At 31.7% G+C, this 20,103-nt stretch overlaps 1 protein-coding gene across 1 annotated transcript; it reads right to left on the bottom strand.

Moving 5' to 3' along the window:
• Positions 1-3,113: 3,113 nt before the first annotated feature.
• Positions 3,114-19,746, bottom strand: Etl1 (SWI/SNF-related, matrix-associated actin-dependent regulator of chromatin, subfamily a, containing DEAD/H box 1). Its single transcript, XM_068777191.1, has 15 exons — positions 19,500-19,746; positions 16,408-16,613; positions 15,712-16,019; positions 15,015-15,183; positions 14,401-14,585; positions 12,614-12,807; positions 11,534-11,669; positions 10,844-10,979; positions 9,584-9,721; positions 8,707-8,955; positions 7,750-7,977; positions 6,728-6,939; positions 6,301-6,456; positions 5,694-5,824; positions 3,114-4,748 (listed from the first exon to the last, which is right to left on the bottom strand). The coding sequence occupies exons 1-15, from the start codon at positions 19,618-19,620 to the stop codon at positions 4,672-4,674; spliced, it is 2,646 nt and encodes an 881-aa protein (XP_068633292.1). The 5' UTR covers positions 19,621-19,746; the 3' UTR covers positions 3,114-4,671.
• Between the last annotated feature and the right edge of the window lie 357 nt (positions 19,747-20,103).

Genomic DNA, 20,103 nt, shown 5'->3' with positions numbered 1-20,103 from the left:
CAAATTTTTGGGAGACCATATTCATATTAAAAACATAAACAAAAGTATATGTAAAACTTTTTACCGATCAGTACAGAGAAATGTTCGCCATGACTGACTAGAATTTAAATTCTATTACTACTTAAGGTTACGCTTTAAGTTTAAAGTTCACCGCTTCTTTACTTATAGCCCAACTGTTTATCTTACCTCATGTGAGACCAATTTCAAGTTCATTATGTTAACCTCATTGAAAGCAATAATGCACTTTTAAACATTATTTTTATAAAGTAGTAAAGAGGTGATGTTCTATTGTTCTTAATATGAATTGTTTAAACAATTGCCAAATCAAACTTATTTTAAATTGCGAACAATAAGCATACAATGAAAATGTAACGCGTAGATGAGTAAGGCATTCAATGACTGGCAATATATTTATCGAGTGCTTAAACAACTTGATCTATGTACAGGGTGATAGGTTAAAAGCTTTAGTAATGGAATTCATGTCTCATTTGTTAGCAAAAAGTTTTAAACCTTATACGCCTATTTCTAATTTTCTTCTTTTCAACCGATGGACGCCCATTGCAAGATATAGGCCACGTTTCAAACGACTTCCCGTGACTATATCTATGTCGTGGGTTTGGTATAGTGGGAGACATACCCACGTCACGTCTACCTGCTCGTTGTCGCCACTAAAAAACCTTTAAGCACTAACTGCCGTCTGTTGCACCCGTGCATTTTTTTTCCTTATTTCCCGAATTTCGAAATTTCCTTCGAATTCCGAAATTTCCGAATTCCCATATTTCCCGAAATGTGACCCATTCGCTGCCACTTCAACCGATCATTACTATCTCGCAGTAAAACTTGAAGCAAAGCCGTATTCATTGCTCTCTGGGTGATCTTGAGCCAACAGGCCCAACAAAAGCGACCATCTCTCGGATCCGTATGTCATCACTGGCAACATACGTTGGTCAGACCTTCGCCTCTAGACATTGCGATATTTCAAGGCTTCCCGAACGTTGCCCTATGTGATCTACTGTGATCTCTTTCTCGAAGTTGGACTTACCAAACTAAATGTTTTATCACAGGTATATAAAGTGCATAGATAATTAATTTCAATTTTATTTTAAAATAAATAAAATACTATTTTAACATAAGTTCTAATAACTATCTGTATATATGTCTTTATTAAATTTAAAGACATTTTATGATAATTATTAAGTAAATCAAAAACGACTTCTATATTAAACAAAGGATAGTGGTGGAATAAAATGTTTACTCTTTTACGAAAATGTTTATTGTAAATGTATATTAAGTTTTGAAGTATCAGAATGTCTTATTTACATATATGTAATAAATATCACGCACTTTGAGAAACTGTTACAATTCCATACGAAAGTACACGAACGATGGGCGAACTAGTTTACATTTTTTTTTACGTACAAAATACAAAGGCAACGAAATATTCAAACATGCAATCGATGTGCACAGATTAATTGTTTAATGGATGAATTGAGTAGAAAACAAGTCATCGCAGAAAATGTCAAATGCTCGCCTTTATATACATATATCTATTTTGCGGTGTAAAGTCAACACAAAATAACAAACCAAATGGATTAGTATAAAGAGGATTTAGCCATATTTCAGAATCGGTGTACCATATAAACATTATATTATTTTTTTAAAGCAAAGAAATAATCCACAGAACATAAAAATTATGTCAAAATAAACTTATAAATGGTTGGCTAAATTTGGACTTCTTGAATCTCGGGGTTGTCTAGACTAAATTTTTTTTTTTTTTATATTTTCGTGTTAAATTTTACTAAATAACATTCCAGATATTTCGGCGCTAGTACTTAAGTAACATAAGATGCAAATCACAATAATGCATCACATAATAATTAACTTATTCATTTTGAATAACAAAATTTTAGACAAATTAATAAAAAATTAAAATTGTAGGAAGGTTGTATTTTATCTGCGCAAAATACACGCACATTAACATACATGTGCTTCTATATAACTTAAATGCAAATATACTTAAAATTAAAATTCAATACTAACACGCCTCGATAACCCTGCGGAATGTCTACACTAAAACTCAATTTAACTACTTAAAAAAGGAATTCACCTAAAAAAATAAATAGCATTAATAACTTAAAAGAAATGAAATCACTTGGGACTGTAGCTTTGGTGGCTTCATTCAGAATTCACAAAATAAGTTGTTACATCTGTACAGGCAATGCAAGGTTGGTGACGGAAAAATAACTGTCAAATGAATTTGAGATTAAGAAATCGATTATTGGAGAACATCGATTATTTCACATTGTCTATGGTTATGTTGTTTTTCAGTAAAAATTATTTTTTGGATGCATACATTAGCAACATTATGAAATTTGGGGTTAATTTTTTGAATGTCATCGATTAGTGCTACCGACACTGACGAACCGCGCCAAAGGTGCAAGCGATAAGACAAGGAGGGTGGAGGAAGCTAATCGGCCGCTCCGTTTCGTCAGTCAATCAGGGATATAGGCAGTGCTCATGCAATTTCTCGATCCTCGCGCTTCCCTAAGCCGCAGTACAGAGATTTCGGTAGCACCATAGCAATAGTGAAACTCATTCAAACAATTTACCTGTATGAATCAAAATGCCCAGATAATATACTCGAATTTTAAAATTCGAATCAAAAAAAGGGAAATAAAAACGACGTCAAAACATTTTGAAAATTTTGATATCTTAACAAAACGAAAAGTAACGTAACCGACATAACAAAATGTATAAACTAAAGATATTTTCTAATTAACAAATAAATTTACACTAATCTGTGGGTAGATGAAAAAAATCCTAATAAATAAATCGTGAGCAGAGATCGGACAGTCATATGAATGCCCCCTCAACTTGAAGCGTTGGAAAAGGCTTTTTAATGGAAAAACACTGCAATTGGACAAGTGACATGCAATAACAATACTTGCTTATATGCAACTTCTTTACGAATCTTATTAAAGCCTACTCCATAATTTATTAGCTTCAGAATGCAGTGTATTTATCCAAACTCTGATCACCTTGGTTACATAGATATAAAAGAAGTAAAATTAAAGATTAGAATAATAGATTTTCTAATCTATTATATCCCGATACAAGCTAATACGCCAATAAGGTCCAAATTTGTAATTACATTCAAAGAAAAATAGCAGAAAAATAAGCAGTGTATAAAAATGTTTTCTTTCTTAAGTAATTTTCGAACAAAACAAATGTTGAATTTTATACATATTGTGACAAATCCTATTCATATAATGATGTTAATTAATTTTGTGTACACTAGTACTAACCTTATTTTGAATCCAGCACACCACACTTGTGCAAGTCGTCTTTTGCTAAATAACTACACATGGAAATTTTGCAAAAATTAACTGTTCCAAACACAGATTTACAGGATTGTAATTAAAAAAATATTTGAAGTGGCAATAAGTACAATGATAAATAAAATCCTTGGTCAATACATGCATGTTCAGTTAAATATTAACTATTTATTATCTGTTAGGCATATAGTAGCGACACCTAGCGAGTCCTTGGTCTTTTCAAAGGGACACTATGAATTAGCTTTATTTGTAAGGTTTCGTAACATCTTTGCGATGCAGAGGGTAGTCCAAAAACTAAGAATATATGTGTTAGAGAATTATCTGAGAATATAGGGTATACTGCGCGTAAAAACGAATAGAACCTGTTTTAATTCCTAGATGCTGCAAATTGCTTCAGTTCAAGAATCAATTGAACCCTTAGGTGACAATGTTTTGACTAATTCTGTTTTTTATTTGTCTGTGTAAAATAGTTGAATTATTTACATTGAATAATTTTCTTAAAGCTCTGGATATTTCAGATCCTGAAGAGAAAAGTCTGTTAATATCAGTGTATGCATTTTTTATTTCAATTTTCTTTTTATAATAAAAACTTCTCCCAATTTATGTTAAATTAATTTTTACTCGCTACCATTTTTTTTATAAATTTGTGCTTATTTATAGCAAATTAAACATGTTTGAATTCATTTAAACTATATTTTGGGAATTATGTACCAATTATTTAATTTTAAAATGCAATTGTATATTTAACATGCAAATACATGAGATTTCTATTAAAAATGAAAAAAAGCAAACAAAAATCTCTTTGAAAACCTATAATGAACAAATTCATTCATCCTAGAGGAAAAATTATGTAATAACGCTGAAAAATTCAGTTTCATGTTTTTAATACACACATCACCCTGAAAATTTAGCTGTTGTAAATAACATGAAAGGTTTGTAAACAAACATTTAATGAACAGATATTCAAAATGAATTTTTACAATTTATCATTCAGCCGTAGCAAATATATACTCTGTTTTCATTACTACCATATTTAAAATGTACACAAATATTTATGTTATTTACTTAACACTTGCAAAGCTGTACATCGGGTATGTTGCAGTGCGGCAGTGAAGGTCGCGCGGGAGTCGTTTCACGGGTGGCATCTCGTTGTGGGCTAACCACGCTGAGTGGCATCTCGAGCGACACCCGCATCGACACAGCACGCGAGATCTACGCGCAACAACATATTTATCACAAATAATCACTTAGTTTTGTCGCGTTAGTCATTGCGGAACTAATCGATGACGATGACGTCGGCATCGATGACCTTGGCGTCGCGGTCGGTGGGCAACAGTCATTTACTGGGCGAGGTGAGGCCAAGTGCAGCGGAGAGCAGTCTCACAACATTCTTCTGTTCGGTCGATTCATTTTCTAAAAAAAGATCACATTAATATAGTCAATACAAATAGCATCAGCATACATTATGTGATTATTATAAAAAAGTGCTGCAGTTCAGACTATAAACAACTTAAAAGACTTCACTAAGAGATGTTTTTAAAGAAATTGGTATTGTATATGGTCAATAAATATTTAATAATTTCACCAAAATCTTGTATAATATAATAATAATAGTGACAGACACATAATAAATAAAACAAATAAAAATAAACTCGTAACGCCTAAATTTCATCTTCAAAAAGTGAACAAAACCGTCACAGGTCTGAGTATATGTATATATTTAATAAAGTTTCACAAGATATCTTAGTCCTCATCTTAGTTTTAAATGTGATTCATAAGAGCATTAATCATTAGAGCATTTATATTGTTAAATAAATCTGATAATAAAATTCAAGAATTTTGGTTGATCAAAAGGCATGCAACTTGGTTTGTAGACTCATTTACATGGTTGATATAATGTAGCAACAAATAAAGCAATTGTTGAGTTTCTGGCAAGATCTTCCGAATGGTATAGTATATAAATGTAAATAATATAAATGCCAGTGGTAACTTATTACTTATAATGTTAAAATAATAGACAATTCAAACTGCATGAAAGCAACTTTAGTTGAACCAAAAAAATTACATCCCCCATAGTAAAAGCTGCTACCTGCTTGGCTGTATTTTAAATCTACTGTTTCTTATTGATTTTCTAGATTAAGTATAAAATGAACACATTCGGACATTTTAATCTCAACTACCACAAAATTGGACGAAATTAGATCTGCATCATAGTGGCATTGGTAAAACACCAACTTGTGTAATTACTTGATACAATTCTATAAAATGTTTATCCAGCATTATATTATTATATTTATGGTTTTAATTAAATATATGTGTTTTTAATTTATTGTAAAATTAATGATTAAATGTTCTCACCGTCAGCACCGGTAACATGCTTCTCCAAGTTGAGCTTCTCCTGCGCTACCTGATAGATTCCCTCCTCTATAGTGCCCAAACTGAGCAGCCGGTATATGGTCACGGGACGTGTTTGACCCATTCTATGACATCTGCAAGATAATTCAGAATTAACCTCGCACTCCTTTTCCGGTCCCGTATAGCGGTTTCGGAAGCACTATAGTCTTACACTAAATAATTAAAAAACCATGCCAACACTGGATTGTAGTGAAGCTTCAAGGATGTAATCTCCTTTGGTATATTATCTATTTTTTAGAGTAATTTCAGCAATTATTAAGTGAAAGCCGAGAAATTTTATCTGCTTTCAATAGTGAAGAATCCATCAATTCTCACTATTTTATTTCGAAAACTATTAATTCGTGGTTAGAACTCATCCCCTATGCACATTTTAATGGTTAAATCTAATTTTCGCATTTTTTTGGGGATATTGTAGAAATATAGCAGTATGGGGTTCACCAGAACCAGCTAAATTTTGATAGTGGTCTAAATTAAAAAACTCTGGAACTCTATGGTTTATAAGGAAGGGCACCTGCCTCCTTCTAAATGTAGAACTATTGATAAATATCACCTGTCCTCGGCCTGCTTGTCGTTGTAGGGGTTGAAATCGATGTCATGTATGATGACGGTGTCTGCGGCGGTCAAGTTGATACCCAGCCCGCCGGCGCGCGTCGACAGCAAGAACACGAAGATGTCCTCCGTGTTGTACTGGTCTATTAATTCTTGTCTGCCAAATATACAGACAAATTAAGTCAAAAGTGTCACTTTTAAAATACAGTCAAAGATCAATTTTAAGGTGGTAAAATGAGTATATTATATCTAATAGATTGACTGAATTAGTGTCTCAGATCACTACCAACCGGACTTGTTGTAAATCTATGAAACAGACTAATGTTTAAATGTCCCATGTCTCTAGCTGAAAAGGTGATGATCATGAATCAATGCTATAAATTCAGAAGGCACGAATGTACATATGCAACAAACAAATGTGCATTTACCTATCTGTGACGGCGGTACTGCCGTCCAACCTCAGGTAGCGGTACCGCCTGAGTGTGAGGTAGGGCTCCAGGATATCCAGCATCATTGTGAACTGGCTGAACACGAGCACGCGGTGCCCGTCCGCCTTCAGTCGCGGCAACATTTCGTCCAACTTTTGGAACTTTCCAGAGTCCAATATCAAATGATCAGGAACAGAATATGACCTTATACTCTGCAAGTCACAAAATTCTACATTATTACATTACAGAACAAATGGTAAATGATAAATACTTAGCACATTTCATCTACTAAGGTAAAAGAAAAATTTTATTACTATTTTATATTAACTATGATGTGAATTTGCATTTAACAGTTCTTACTGAAATTTTGTAGCATTGCACTATTCAATTTTTATACAATTAATAGATAATTTCAAACACAATTTCCACAGGGAAAAATTATTAAAAGACAACTCTGCATTCATGGATTCATCACGCGTATGGAGAGTACATCGCGTTGTACGAAAAAGGGCCTTTTTCGGTGCTCGGGGCTGACGACCCGTAGAGCAATGCAGTGGTGTTTACCTTTATTAACCAGACTTCTCTCCGTACCTAATTTTAAATAATCCAACTAATACTGAATTGGAAGATAGTTTCAGAAATTAATTGATGTTTTATCTTGGCGGGTATAAATCCTTCAGCAGATTTATATATTGTTAAAATAGACATGATACAATACATATATAAGAATGAAATCTGAATGACCAACCATGCACATTTTTTTTCTTATTTTGGACCAGACTCCGTTGCTGCTTAAAATGCTTTTCAAGATCTGATTATTCGAGAAGAGAGCTCCCGTGGGAGCTCTGATTCGGGTCCCTTAATACTATTGTTGCAGAGTGAGCGGCCACCAAACTTTCAGATTGCCTCAATTAACACTTCAAGGAGGGAGTAAGCTCAAGGTAGGCCCCCACAAGAAGTCTTGGGCTTGAGCTGTCACTAGTCTATTTTGCACACTACTAAGCAACCAAGCAAACACTTACATGGTATTCCAAGGTGAGCTGATGTATCTGAAAGTCTGACATGCAAAGGAGGTCTTCAAAGGCGTATTGTTCGTTCTTCTCCTTGTATCCATGTTCCCTTACGAGGCGAGAGGCTATTTTCTTCACCACAGCCTCGTCGTAATGATACCTCAGCAGTAGAGGATGATTGGCAAGCTTTCGCATATCCATCATCATAGATATACCACTCTGTTCCGTTGTCGCATGGATCTGAAATGATAATTCAATTGTATCAGAATATTTTCCAGAATATAATGTAGCTGAGAAACCTATACAGTAATACTTTCTACTATCATCATCATAACAGCTTATAGGCGCCCATTACATAGCATAAAACGCTCACAAAAATCGCCACGTTGACCGAGTGGGGGCCTACCCAGGCCTGCCCCGTCTACAGGCTCTTGGACAATTCTCGAGAACCATGAGGCCCCAAAGGCTGTCCTTATTAGACGAGTTACTTTTTTTTTACATTGAGCTACTTTAGTGGCCTTGGTTCTGGGCACTCTCATGTACATTTATATGTTTATAATGCATTAACATATTACTTGATTACATGTTTCTTATTCATATATATATTATATATAAAGTGGAAAATCCCCAAGAATTACAAAAATTTCCAAAGTTATATGTCTATGCAGTTCATAATCAATTTCTAATATTTCTGCACATTGCATACATTATGTTTATACGACTACATATATATAAGTATTATATGAAAAATGTACATGATTTAATATTAATATTGTCATTTATGCACTAACTTTAAATTTAATCCTTCTTAACTTTTTTACACTTAAATTTTCCTACACTGCAAAACAAATCCACCAAAATACAGGTGGGATAACTGTATTGTATAGTTATTTTTGTAATATTAGAAATACATTTTCTGATTGATCCTATTTAAGACAAGATAGGTTATCTGAAAATTAATATGTTTACCGTTCCATCTTTAGCCGAGAAGCCAGCAATCAAATTCTTATACAGCATGTTCTGCCTTTCAGACATTGGACATAACTCTGTGTGATTGGTTTTCTTCGGCAAGTCCTGTAACACATCCCTCTTCAACCTCCGCAGTACAAACGGCTTCATTATCCTTTTGGCCTGTGTGATCTGACTTTGCTCGAATGCCGGTACGTCGTCTTCTGGGCCATTGGTTGTGCCATTCGTCTTTTTAGTTGTTTTTGCTTTCTAAAACAAAAAAAAAAGCATAAATGCCATTAACCCTTCTATAGTCTTTACATTGTTATTTTACAACATTTACTCTATTTAAAACATATTGTCACTTTCTATGTAATTTCTGGCTTTTATGTTGACTACAAATAGCCATGGGATTGACATCATCCAGTGATCTAGGTTTCTATGATATCATTGTATTAGATTTATAATATCAAGCTAACAAGTGCTAGCGAAAAAACTGCCTGCAGGAACTTTCTGATACTGATGTAATCAATATTGATACAATAGATATATTTGCTGGAAAATTTTGCTGTTTTTTGGTGAGGTTGCATTTAGAACTCTGAAAGCTTAAGTTGAATGATGCCTTTTTTGTATGATAAATTCTTTCATTACTGTAAATCCTATGTTAATAATATTAAAAAAAAAAGAATTAATAGATATGACTGAATTTGCAGTTTGCCTTCTTTACTAGCTACTATTTAACTTATTTATTTTAAATAATTTTTTTTCTTTTCGATGAAAACACTTCTGACTATGTGATTAGTGGCTTTTAAATTAATAAAATGTTTAGTAAAAAATCAAATCGCGAAATATCTGAAACTGTGTAGAAGTAATTTTGCTTATAAAACAATCGACTTACAGCATTTTTTTGGAACAAACTCTTGAGGTCGTCAGTCTTTCCGGAAAACATGTGTGGCATCACGAAACACAGCAAGGACATTAGCTCTAACAAGTTATTTTGTAACGGCGTCCCAGTCAGAAGCAATCTGTGTTTAGACTGAAATCAAGAGTACAAATGATTATGCAACAAGTTCGTTAATATATTATTATGATATGTAGACTATAGATAGATATTTATATAGATTATAATATATTAAAATAATATATGCCCCAAATAACTACTCCTCAAATGTTACAGTGAAAAATATATAATTTCAATTAAAAGAGCAACTGTTGAGTTTCTGGTTGGCTCTTTTCAACAGGTCAGCGTCCCAAATCAATGATAGCTAACTACTTATACTGTAAATAATAGACGGTTCAAAAGCGCATGTTGATGCCTACTTGAATAAACAATTTGAATTTGAGACAAAAAAAAATTACATGTACTATAGAGTGATCACGTCATTTGCTGACTATATTTCAATTCTAATAAATTATGGTACAAAATATTTGTTGCTCAATTACATTCTACATCTAACAGTTTATTTTTTAAATTGTTTGTCGTAAAATGTAATCTACTGAGGAGAAAAATTGCTTAAAATGATTTTCTTGTTTTTCATCTCAATAACTATTAGATATATTTGATGTATTTCATTAATACTCTACTAATTTAAAATATTCTATTAAGACGTCCATTTTTATTAAATTTCAATATTTTTTATACGCCCTACATAACAACATATTTTTCCCAAATATTGATCTGCTCAAAAAATACGGTGGCGACTTTAATAAGTTACTAATGGATAAAATTGAACAAAAGGAAGAATTTTCAGGGTCTCGATGCACATGCAGGTGTTGTTTATCGTCTCATTCACATAAACAGATATATCCATCTCACTCGCTCATTTACATCACGGATTTTTTTTTCTACACTAAAGTGTAATCTTTAATAATCCAACACTTCAAGTCTATGTAAATACATGGACACATACATTTTAGTCTATGTATGATATATGATATGGAATGTCTTATTAGATTAATAACTGCACATGCTATAGCTTCTTCATCCCAAAACATATAACGTTTACGCTACTATGTACTGTTTGGGAAGATATATAAACTAGGATATAGAAACCTAGATTAACTCAAATAAGAGAAACCTACCTAACTACTACTAATCTCGAATATTGTAGCTATATGTTAGTTTACAAGCATTAAAACGTCTAGTTTTTAATTTCACCTTTATTTTAAGTAAATTGTCATATCTCTGCGTCGACATGTTCTTAAGCATGTGGGCCTCGTCGTATATAACATAATGCATGGGGGTGATGCGGAACATCTTACGCTCTTCTGGACAGCTGCTAACCATTGTGTATCTGAAATGCATAATGAACCTACATTATTTTTTTTATTTAAATTTATTATTTTAATGTAAAATACGGGTTAATCTTTTGAAAAATGATACCTTCGTAACTTTATGACTTAAGAATAGGTATATTACATAGTTAGTAGTTATTTAAGTGTCAAAATACAACACTTTAAAATATTGTAAAGATGATATATTGATGACTTATTCTTGCCGAAAGTGTAAAGCACTTCTTCAACATATTATGTCTTGTCTATATAATAATATACATGATATGTATCAGACTCGTGATGTTTGGTAGGCAAAATATTAGAATGCGAATTCGCCACCAAAGGTTAGTTTAAAAATATAAAAACAAATGTTCAGCATATTCGTTTTTTTTTAAATGACACATTGTGACCATTCAGCTTAGACACGCCCCTTGACCAGTTAAATAGTGAATTATAAAGCTGTGTTTACATTGAGCAGTTCAAGTAAACACAGAACCTTCAGATATTATTATAAAGCTTGCCCCTCTTGCTTACTCTAAGTAATTTTAACTGAATGATTTTGTGGTAAACCTACGTGGTGAGGACAACATCGATTTCATCGAGACCTCGCGCATACTCCACACGCAGCATTCGCCTCTCCTCGGGATGACCGTAGTATTTGCTGACACGAAGAGATGGACACCAGCGCGCCAACTCACCGCTCCAATTGTCTATAAATGATTTCAATCATTTTTTTTAAATACCTGAATAGAGATCAGCTAATAAGGAATATTATAAATTTCCACCCGCAAAGAGGTTGAAAGGGCGTTCATTAAGTTCACTTGGGTAATTTTTTCACATATTCATTATTGTATGGAAAAATTCTAATGAAGAAAAAAATAAAGAAAACTTCAAAGAAAGTGATAAAAAGAAAATATTTTCTTTTTATCACTTTTTTAAGAAAAGTTATACCCTAGCTGCCAAATATTTGACATAAATCAACAATGTCAAATAATATCTAATGGGCGACGCAAATGCAGAGCAATAGAATATGAATCAAAATAATAAAAGACGTATTAGTAGTAGGAGTAGTATTTTCAGCCTATAGACGCCCACTTCAAGGGCTAGGCCTTCCCCAAAGATATCTAAAGGAGATATACCATAATCACCACTATTAGCAGGCTGGTAGATGATCACAAAGTGGTACTATAGTATGCAGAGGATGCCGATCGGCTGAAAACTTCTTGAGCAGTTGCAATCTTGTTTATTTGCACAAAGTGTAAATTATATAAGACTGTCCGGGAATCGAGCCCACAGCCTATAATCGCAAGTCTCTACCGCTGTTTGCATATAAACCTTGCTGTACCTGCTGCTATTAAGGTCTCTAAAGTGTGTGTTAAATAACTTCTTAATGAATTTCAGCATAGGCTCTGCCAAAAGGCATAATATATTCCTTTTCTTCTATGTTCACAATAAAGATGTTTGGAAATTAATTCTTCTATTTTAAACCATAATGTTAATTGTTGCAGTGTTACAAACTACCGTAAACTTAATATTAAGCTGTCAATTATAGATCGTTGTAATTATCTGATGTAATATATTTTTTGGACTTAGGCTTGACTTGAGATCATATCACATTTTTCATAACTTTAATTTATTGCTGCTTGTGACTTACCTAAAGTAGAAGCAGGAACCACAATCAAATGGGTGCCTCGTGCCTGCCCCGTCTCTTTAAGGTGGGCAAGGAATGCTATAACCTGCACAGTCTTGCCCAGTCCCATCTCATCTGCAAGTATACCGGAGACACCCTGTTTGTGCAGAACACCCAGCCAGTTGAGTCCCACCAGCTGGTATGGGGCCAGTTTCAAACTGAAATTACAATTTTCTATATTTCAATAATAAGATACAAATTCAAGTAGATATCATTTACTATAGATATTTTGTTTATATTCTCTCGTGCTTCTGTGTATCATGTACACCTTTCATTGTGTACAAGATTGTTTTAGCATATGACTGCTTCTATTTTGGGTTGATAATCAAATTAATGTAAGTTTAGTTGATGTTAATAGTTAAATAAATAAATGAAAATTATAATAATAAAAACTATGTTTTGGATTTACCCAAAAGGAACACACAATGTGAATAAAATTGAACTTATATCAATAAGTTTACCACCATATCTACAAGAGCAGTTATAATCTAATGGTAAAGATTGCTTATTATTCTTAGTTTGATTCTCACCAAGTGCATACCGAGTGAATTTAAAAACTTATAAAGGTCTTTTTTACTAGCTTGTCCTGCACTAGGTCATGTCAATGACAGAAACTTATTGCAGAAGAAGGAACATTACAAAAGTAACAGCAATAACTGAGCAAACATCTTCGAGTATCATGTGTTTAACTAATATATAATAACACATTCAATCATAGGAATTGCTTGATATAAATTCCACATACATTTTCTTCAGATTATAAATTTTAAATGTACAGAAAATTACCTTAGTGGGAATAGGTAACTTATCATCATTATCATCATGACAGAGGATAGTATCAAGGAATAGACCTCTCCTAAAAATTGCCACAATGACTGGTAGGGCTTACAACACTGAATACTGGAATCCCGGACTATTTTTGTCCGTTATTAAAAACCGGTATTTATGTAATAAATACCGGTATTTTGGTATTACATTAGTTGATGAAAATTGAATTTATGCAAAATATAAATCCAATTTAAAATAATATTAATTAATTACAAGAATTTTTTACAGCTATACAAACAATTTCTTTGTATTAAAATCTATGTCAGGCACATTTATTACACAAAAGGAGCTGAGTATGGCACCATCGAGAAGCGGCGGTGTCGGCACCATAAAGTGTTTGTTTATGTTTTATGTCTACTGCCCAATGAATAAGTCTCCTTTATACAAATACATAAAGTATGTAACACAAAAATTATTGTTTAGATTAGTTTGTTTCATTTTGCAAGTCAGCTGTAGTGTTTACAAGTTAAAATTGAAGGATTGATGGTTTATGTTTTTAAGAGCATACTTTAATAAGCAAAGGACAAGTTGTTAATATTATTTCATAAATACTTTCAATTTAATTATATTTTTGGCTTATTTAATTATATAATACCATACAAGCCTATTTTATAAGAAAAATGTAACAGAATTTAATATTGGATTTCAAATATTATTTCTTATTGAGTCAATACAGCAACTGAGGTAAGAATATAACTAGAATTTTTTATATAAATATCAAATACTGGTATTAAGATTTTAGTTTCGTATTGTAAGCCCTAATGACCAGTCTTGTGCTTATGAGTCCAGTTACTTTGATGAACTTTAACATTATGATATGATGACACTTGAGATTATGTTACTGGCAGTGTTTAATTTAAATTTATATGTGCAAATCTGAAGAACATTTTAACTCTATTACTTTACGATAAATTGCACCGTACCTGGGATCCAATATACTGGGTTGTTTAAGTCTACCAGCCCCAGCTGCTACTGCTGACTCCAACTGCTGCGCCAGACCAACACACTTCTTCATCAGCCTCTGAATATTGTTTCTGGTGCTCAATAACTCCTGAGTTGCATTTAATAATTCTGTGCTCAGTAGCTTATTGCTGTTGAACTTTTCTACCTGAAATTTTTATATTAAACATATTTATTATAGCCATTTCAAAAACACAAATGCAAGTTGAACAAAATTTGTGTTAATATATTGCATCTTTTTAATCATTGTAACATTATGGACAAAGCAGAAAAAAGTCTTATAAGATGTTCTTCTCAAGTGGGTTAGACCTTGATGCCCACCAAAAAACAAACAAGTGTTACCAGTTTTCTAGTTTGAAAGTAAAATATATGGTGAAAATGGTAAATGACCATAATTATATAGTATAATGAAAAGTTCCACTTATATATACTCATATACCATATTTCTTCAATACCTTGCCTGTATATGTTCAGAAAATAACAACACAATGGTGTGAAGAATTTTTTACAGAAGATTTTTTAAAACATTTGTCTTCCTAACTACAAGATTTTTTTTAATGATGTTGTGCAATCTTACCATATCGAGCCAGCCTTTAAATGGCCTCAATGCAATGATTGCATCGGCCTTCTTCTGAGAACATCCACTAAGCAATGACAGCTCGTTCATATTACTTGTGTTAAGAAATTCAAACACTTTCCTCTTATCACCAACAAGATCATCAGTTACTTCATTGTCAGAATCATCACTGGAATAAAATTTGCAATGTTGTTTAAATCAAAATCGGCTTATTTTTTGGAGTTAGCCATTGACAGATGGCTTTGGCAGAAAATTAAAAAGTAATGTCAATTTTTTGAAATTATTGCTTTTTAAAGAAAGAATATATTTTCAAGCACTCTGTCTTGTTTTATTACTATGGCTATCCTTATCCTAATGTCCTTTACATTACTAATAATAATAGCCTGATTTTGAGAGAAAATACTCCTAAACCAAACCATATAATGTCTATGCCAAACCATATATTTTACACAAAATTATATCTACAGTCAACAACTATGACATTTAATACATTATTAATTAATTTCCTGTGGTTAGGCATTACCTGCCTTATTAGCCGTCTTTAGCTTGACGTTGATTACAACTTATCCTTAATAGTCATATAAATTTCTGTTAATACTTCTTCCAAATAAATCCGAGTTGTTTTAATATTTATTGAAGTACATTTTTTATTATTATAATAAAGTAACATTATATGACTTAAATTATTCAAACATACCTGTCATAAACTCTGTCATCTTTTCCTTTCCTAACTCCATAGTCATCATCTTCACTGCCACTGCTTCCTCTTCGCGCCCTCCCGCCTTTAGCGGCTAAAGGTTTTCTTACTACTGTGGTCGGACCACTAGTTACCCTCACAATACCCATATTACCGTTAGAGCGTGCGAAATTGCCTGAGAAGCTTGGCAGTGGACTGACATATATAGATGATGTGGGCTTATCTTCATTTTCTGGGTCGTACACCAACAGTTCATCTCTTGTGCGCTCTTCATTCCAGCCTTGTTTAACTAGTGTTTTCTTTATAAACTATAAAAGATATTTTCAGTATTCAGAAAATTTTATTTGATATGACTATTTGATGTTTTTACCAAAGGAGAGAAATTATTAAACAAAAAAGTTATATTGTTAGGATTTGAAACAAGAGACTTTTGTAAAATATGACCAGCTAATAATAATACAGTATAAAATAAGTTACTCATTTGAACTAAATGAGGCAATTACTGTACCTTTTTTATAATTATTCTCTTCTTTATGTATCAAAAAATAACTATTGAAAAAACTATTTTCTATTTATACATAATAAAAGTAACAATAGGTATTTAAAGATATCAATATACAATATCCACCAACATAAAACATTACTCTTAGAATCTATTTCTAATTTAATAAAATTTTATAATTTTTATGTACATACCATAGGAGTAATCTCGGGAAACATTTCCAGCATGTTCCGAAACCTTCTCTCCTTGACAGCTGTTGTTATCTCCACTTGGTTGCCCACTGCCCTTTTAGCTGGTGATGCTGATTCATCAGAGTCAGAATCAAGGACTCTTATGCGTTTGTACACAACTGGCCCATTTCTGTTGGCCATATTGGGGGCAGGCATTCTAATGATTGATTCTGTGAACATTATGGTAAATTAGAAAATTTTCACTAAAGAAAAATGCACTGAAATTATTCTTTTTATCAAAATTAGCACTAAATAAAAATAATTTTGTATTGATTCTAAAAAATATATTCATTTGCATATCTTTTTTTTTAGCTTTTTGTCTATATTGGTCATAACTTTTAGTCATCAGATGAAATGATGCACCTACACAGTTGTGTTCCATTAAGAAGCATATTTACCTAAGTTATTAAAGTTAGTAATGTCCTAATATGATAAAGCAATTTTTAAAACATTTCTCTAATTGTCTTGTGATGTGCAAGTAACACCACGAACAACTATTGTTTGTGATGGTCCAGAAAAAGTTGCTTTTATTAATGTATATTTAAGCATTGAAGCTGGATCCATATGCAAAGTCTTGAATGCAAAACCACCCTACTGAGACAAGAGATACCACCTCCTTGATATCTAAGCAAGGTATTTTAGAAAAATATACATTATATGATCATTAAAAATTGTATGTTAAAATTCTATTACTTGTTTGCTTATTTTACTCTTGTGTATTTTACATAATGGCAGACTTAATACCAGTTCCTGTCAATCAACTTAAAGTGGTGATGGTGTAGAAAAATAATACAAAACATATAGAACAAGCTTAAACCTGTTTTTTATATGGTGTATAGGAACCACATAAAAATCACGTAAATTAAAATAAACTTCATAGCAGCTATGAATATAGTGTTTGCAATGCTTAAAAAAGTATGACTATTTTACTTGGCAAAATATACCTTAAATGCATGCCAAATAAATACATGGACTTTCTTGTGGTAAACTGGTTAAAATTCGCTTTTGTTACTTGAAGATACTACCTTATACTTTTCTAGACTTGATTTTGTAATGACTGTTATTTCATTATATTATACTTGTAAGGTTTTCAGTAGACCTTTCACATACTATTTTTTTTTTATTAACTATATTAGTTATGTGTCAATTTGATTCAAAATTTTGAGTATGGCACCAAAACATTTTTGGGCACACTGTATGACCAATCCAGGGATGGCCAATCTGTCACTAATGAGCCGCACACACACGGCTCTGAAGGACCATTTGTCGCTCACGCTATATGTACCAGAGTTCATTTTTCATTTTTGAATAACTTAATGTGTTAACATTATTTTTTAAGAAATAAGTGCAATTAAGTAAAAGAATACTTTTATGTATGTTTTCAATGAACATAATTTCCTTAAAAAAATAATACCTTTTTGCAGAATGTATTCAATTGCAAACTTTGAAACAACTAGTATTAACAAGAGCTCAGCCACTCCTTATATATATTTGTTAGTTCAGCAATTTGCTTGTTATTTTTTTTTATATTGTCATAATAAAAATTATATAAGTATTAGATTAAAATATGACTATAATAATAATCAAACACAAATTGACTTTTCTACTAATCATCATGACTTTCAATACATATTTTGGAAATTTCAAAACAATTAATTAGTAATTTAATAATCTTTGCTCAATGTTGTTTTTAGCAAAGAAATATACGGAGGTGGCTAACACTAAACCTAAAACAAGATATGAAATCATTTAATTAAATATTAGTAATGTTTAGATAAAGGTAGACATTGAAATTCAGGATCACATAAATATTTATATCTCCTTTACTCTAAAATTTTTAAGATGTTTATTAAGGTAGAAATTGTATGTAAAAGTATAAAATTTATTGGAGATGAATGTATAGCTTATTTGCAATCAGTTAATGGTTATATAGTAAGTAAAAACATTTTCAATATTTATGTCTAAAAATTATTTATTTTTTACCATCTTCCCTGCATTTTTTGTACTGACAGATGTTATTGGCTTGTCTTATTCCAAAAAGAGAAATAAATAAATTAATATTAAATGTTTCAGAGTGATCACTTCAGGGTAATTGGAACTATAAGTAAAAACTTTAAAGATTTTTACCCCTTAAAAGCTTTTACCATATATCTAATCACTGTATATGACTAAGTAAGGTATATAAGAAGAAGTGTGGGGGAAAATACATTAACCTATTTCATAACAGCTGATGCCTAAGCAATAAATATACTTTAAATCCTACAATAACAATATCAAATTCATCTGGAGATTTTATTAATAAATAACCTCTTTTTAAAATGAGCAACATTCTAACATCAGGTAAATAGCTTGCGAAAATTCAATCTGTGTAATAATATAGAAATTAAAACTAAAATTGCTTGTACTAATTTTACGACAAAATAAAAAAATTGTCACCTTTTAACAGTTTAATGTTTCATCAAAATTCGATCTATTGGTTAATTTCTGGATGATTAAAGTATGAAGAAATTAAGTAATTAGTAAGTAATTATACATCGCCTATGAACATAATAAAGGGTAAACAAAAACTGCAGCATTTTTATGGTGAAACAGATAAATCGTGGCATTTATTAAAGTTACAATTATATTTAACAAAAAGTTGTGAAACGTATTACCTCGAAACACGTCACTACATTCTTTGTGTATTAAATTTTTCGTCAAAATATCTTGGCAGAATTAAGAAAACGGAGTAAAGATGATATAAGAAAAAGATCATAAAAAGCTGAATATGCTTCACGTGGTAAAGAACCATATTTTAATTTGAATAAAATTCGGAATAAACAAGAATGATATATGCTATATCGTTATTATGATTAACTGATTATTTTACCATCCCAGTATAAAACTATATAATCAATTTAAAGAACATTATTTATTCCCGTTGTAAACTATTATAAATAAAAAAACCTTGAATTGAAAGTAGAGTTACACGATGTCAAAAAACGTGGTCAAAGACGTTGACGGTAGTTACATTACTAGTGTTCAGTTTTTTTTTACATAAAAATTAATCTACTCACGAGAGTTGGAAGACGTTGCCGCAATAGTCACAGAACCGCTAGCTCCTGGTACGTTAGGTTTTCTTTGAAACCTATACTGTCTTAGATAACTTAACACGCTAGGGCTAGTGCTTTCAGACATCTTGTTAATAAACTTAAACGACCTCACACTGTATCAGGATGATTTTATTCAGTTTTTATGTTAACCACAATTAAACTTACGATAATTTTGTATCACATCACCGAGCACAAGCATTCAGTCAACACTGCGGCCATTTTTATGCGCGAGACTACAAGGGAAAATTGAACCAATGACAGTCAAATAATATTGACACAAAATATTTTTAACCAATAGAAGTTTGTTGAAATACTAAAAGCCTATTTTAAAAACATTCAAACATTCGTTTGAGAAAAAAGATTGTGTTTTACGACATTTTTCGTTTAATAATGATTTTGTAAAAATGTCCTCTGGAGACAAACAGCCTTATTTGAGTAATTCTTCATTTCCCCTAATATATGTATGATAATAGCCAAAAAATTTTCGTATATGATACATTTTTCTTTCAGTAATGTTTTTATCAGCATAATCTAGTTTAGATATGACTAATTTTTATTTTCATAAAAA

The sequence above is a fragment of the Battus philenor genome, unplaced genomic scaffold (assembly GCF_028537555.1).
Source record: "Battus philenor isolate CCGP_79_NKW_IND1 unplaced genomic scaffold, ilBatPhil1.0.hap1 SCAF_13, whole genome shotgun sequence".
Lineage (NCBI taxonomy): Eukaryota > Metazoa > Arthropoda > Insecta > Lepidoptera > Papilionidae > Battus > Battus philenor.
This window is presented reverse-complemented; position numbering and strand designations above follow the sequence as displayed.

Bases quoted from the DNA above. Each gene is read 5' to 3' on its own strand.
- Etl1 (XM_068777191.1), bottom strand. From the start codon at position 19,620: ATGTCTGAAAGCACTAGCCCTAGCGTGTTAAGTTATCTAAGACAGTAT. The intron at 15,184-15,711 runs GTATGTTTGAAT...ATTTTATTCCAG, and splicing joins GATGACAGAGTTTATGACAG to TGATGATTCTGACAATGAAG. The intron at 10,980-11,533 runs GTAGGTTTACCA...TATGCATTTCAG, and splicing joins ATCGATGTTGTCCTCACCAC to ATACACAATGGTTAGCAGCT.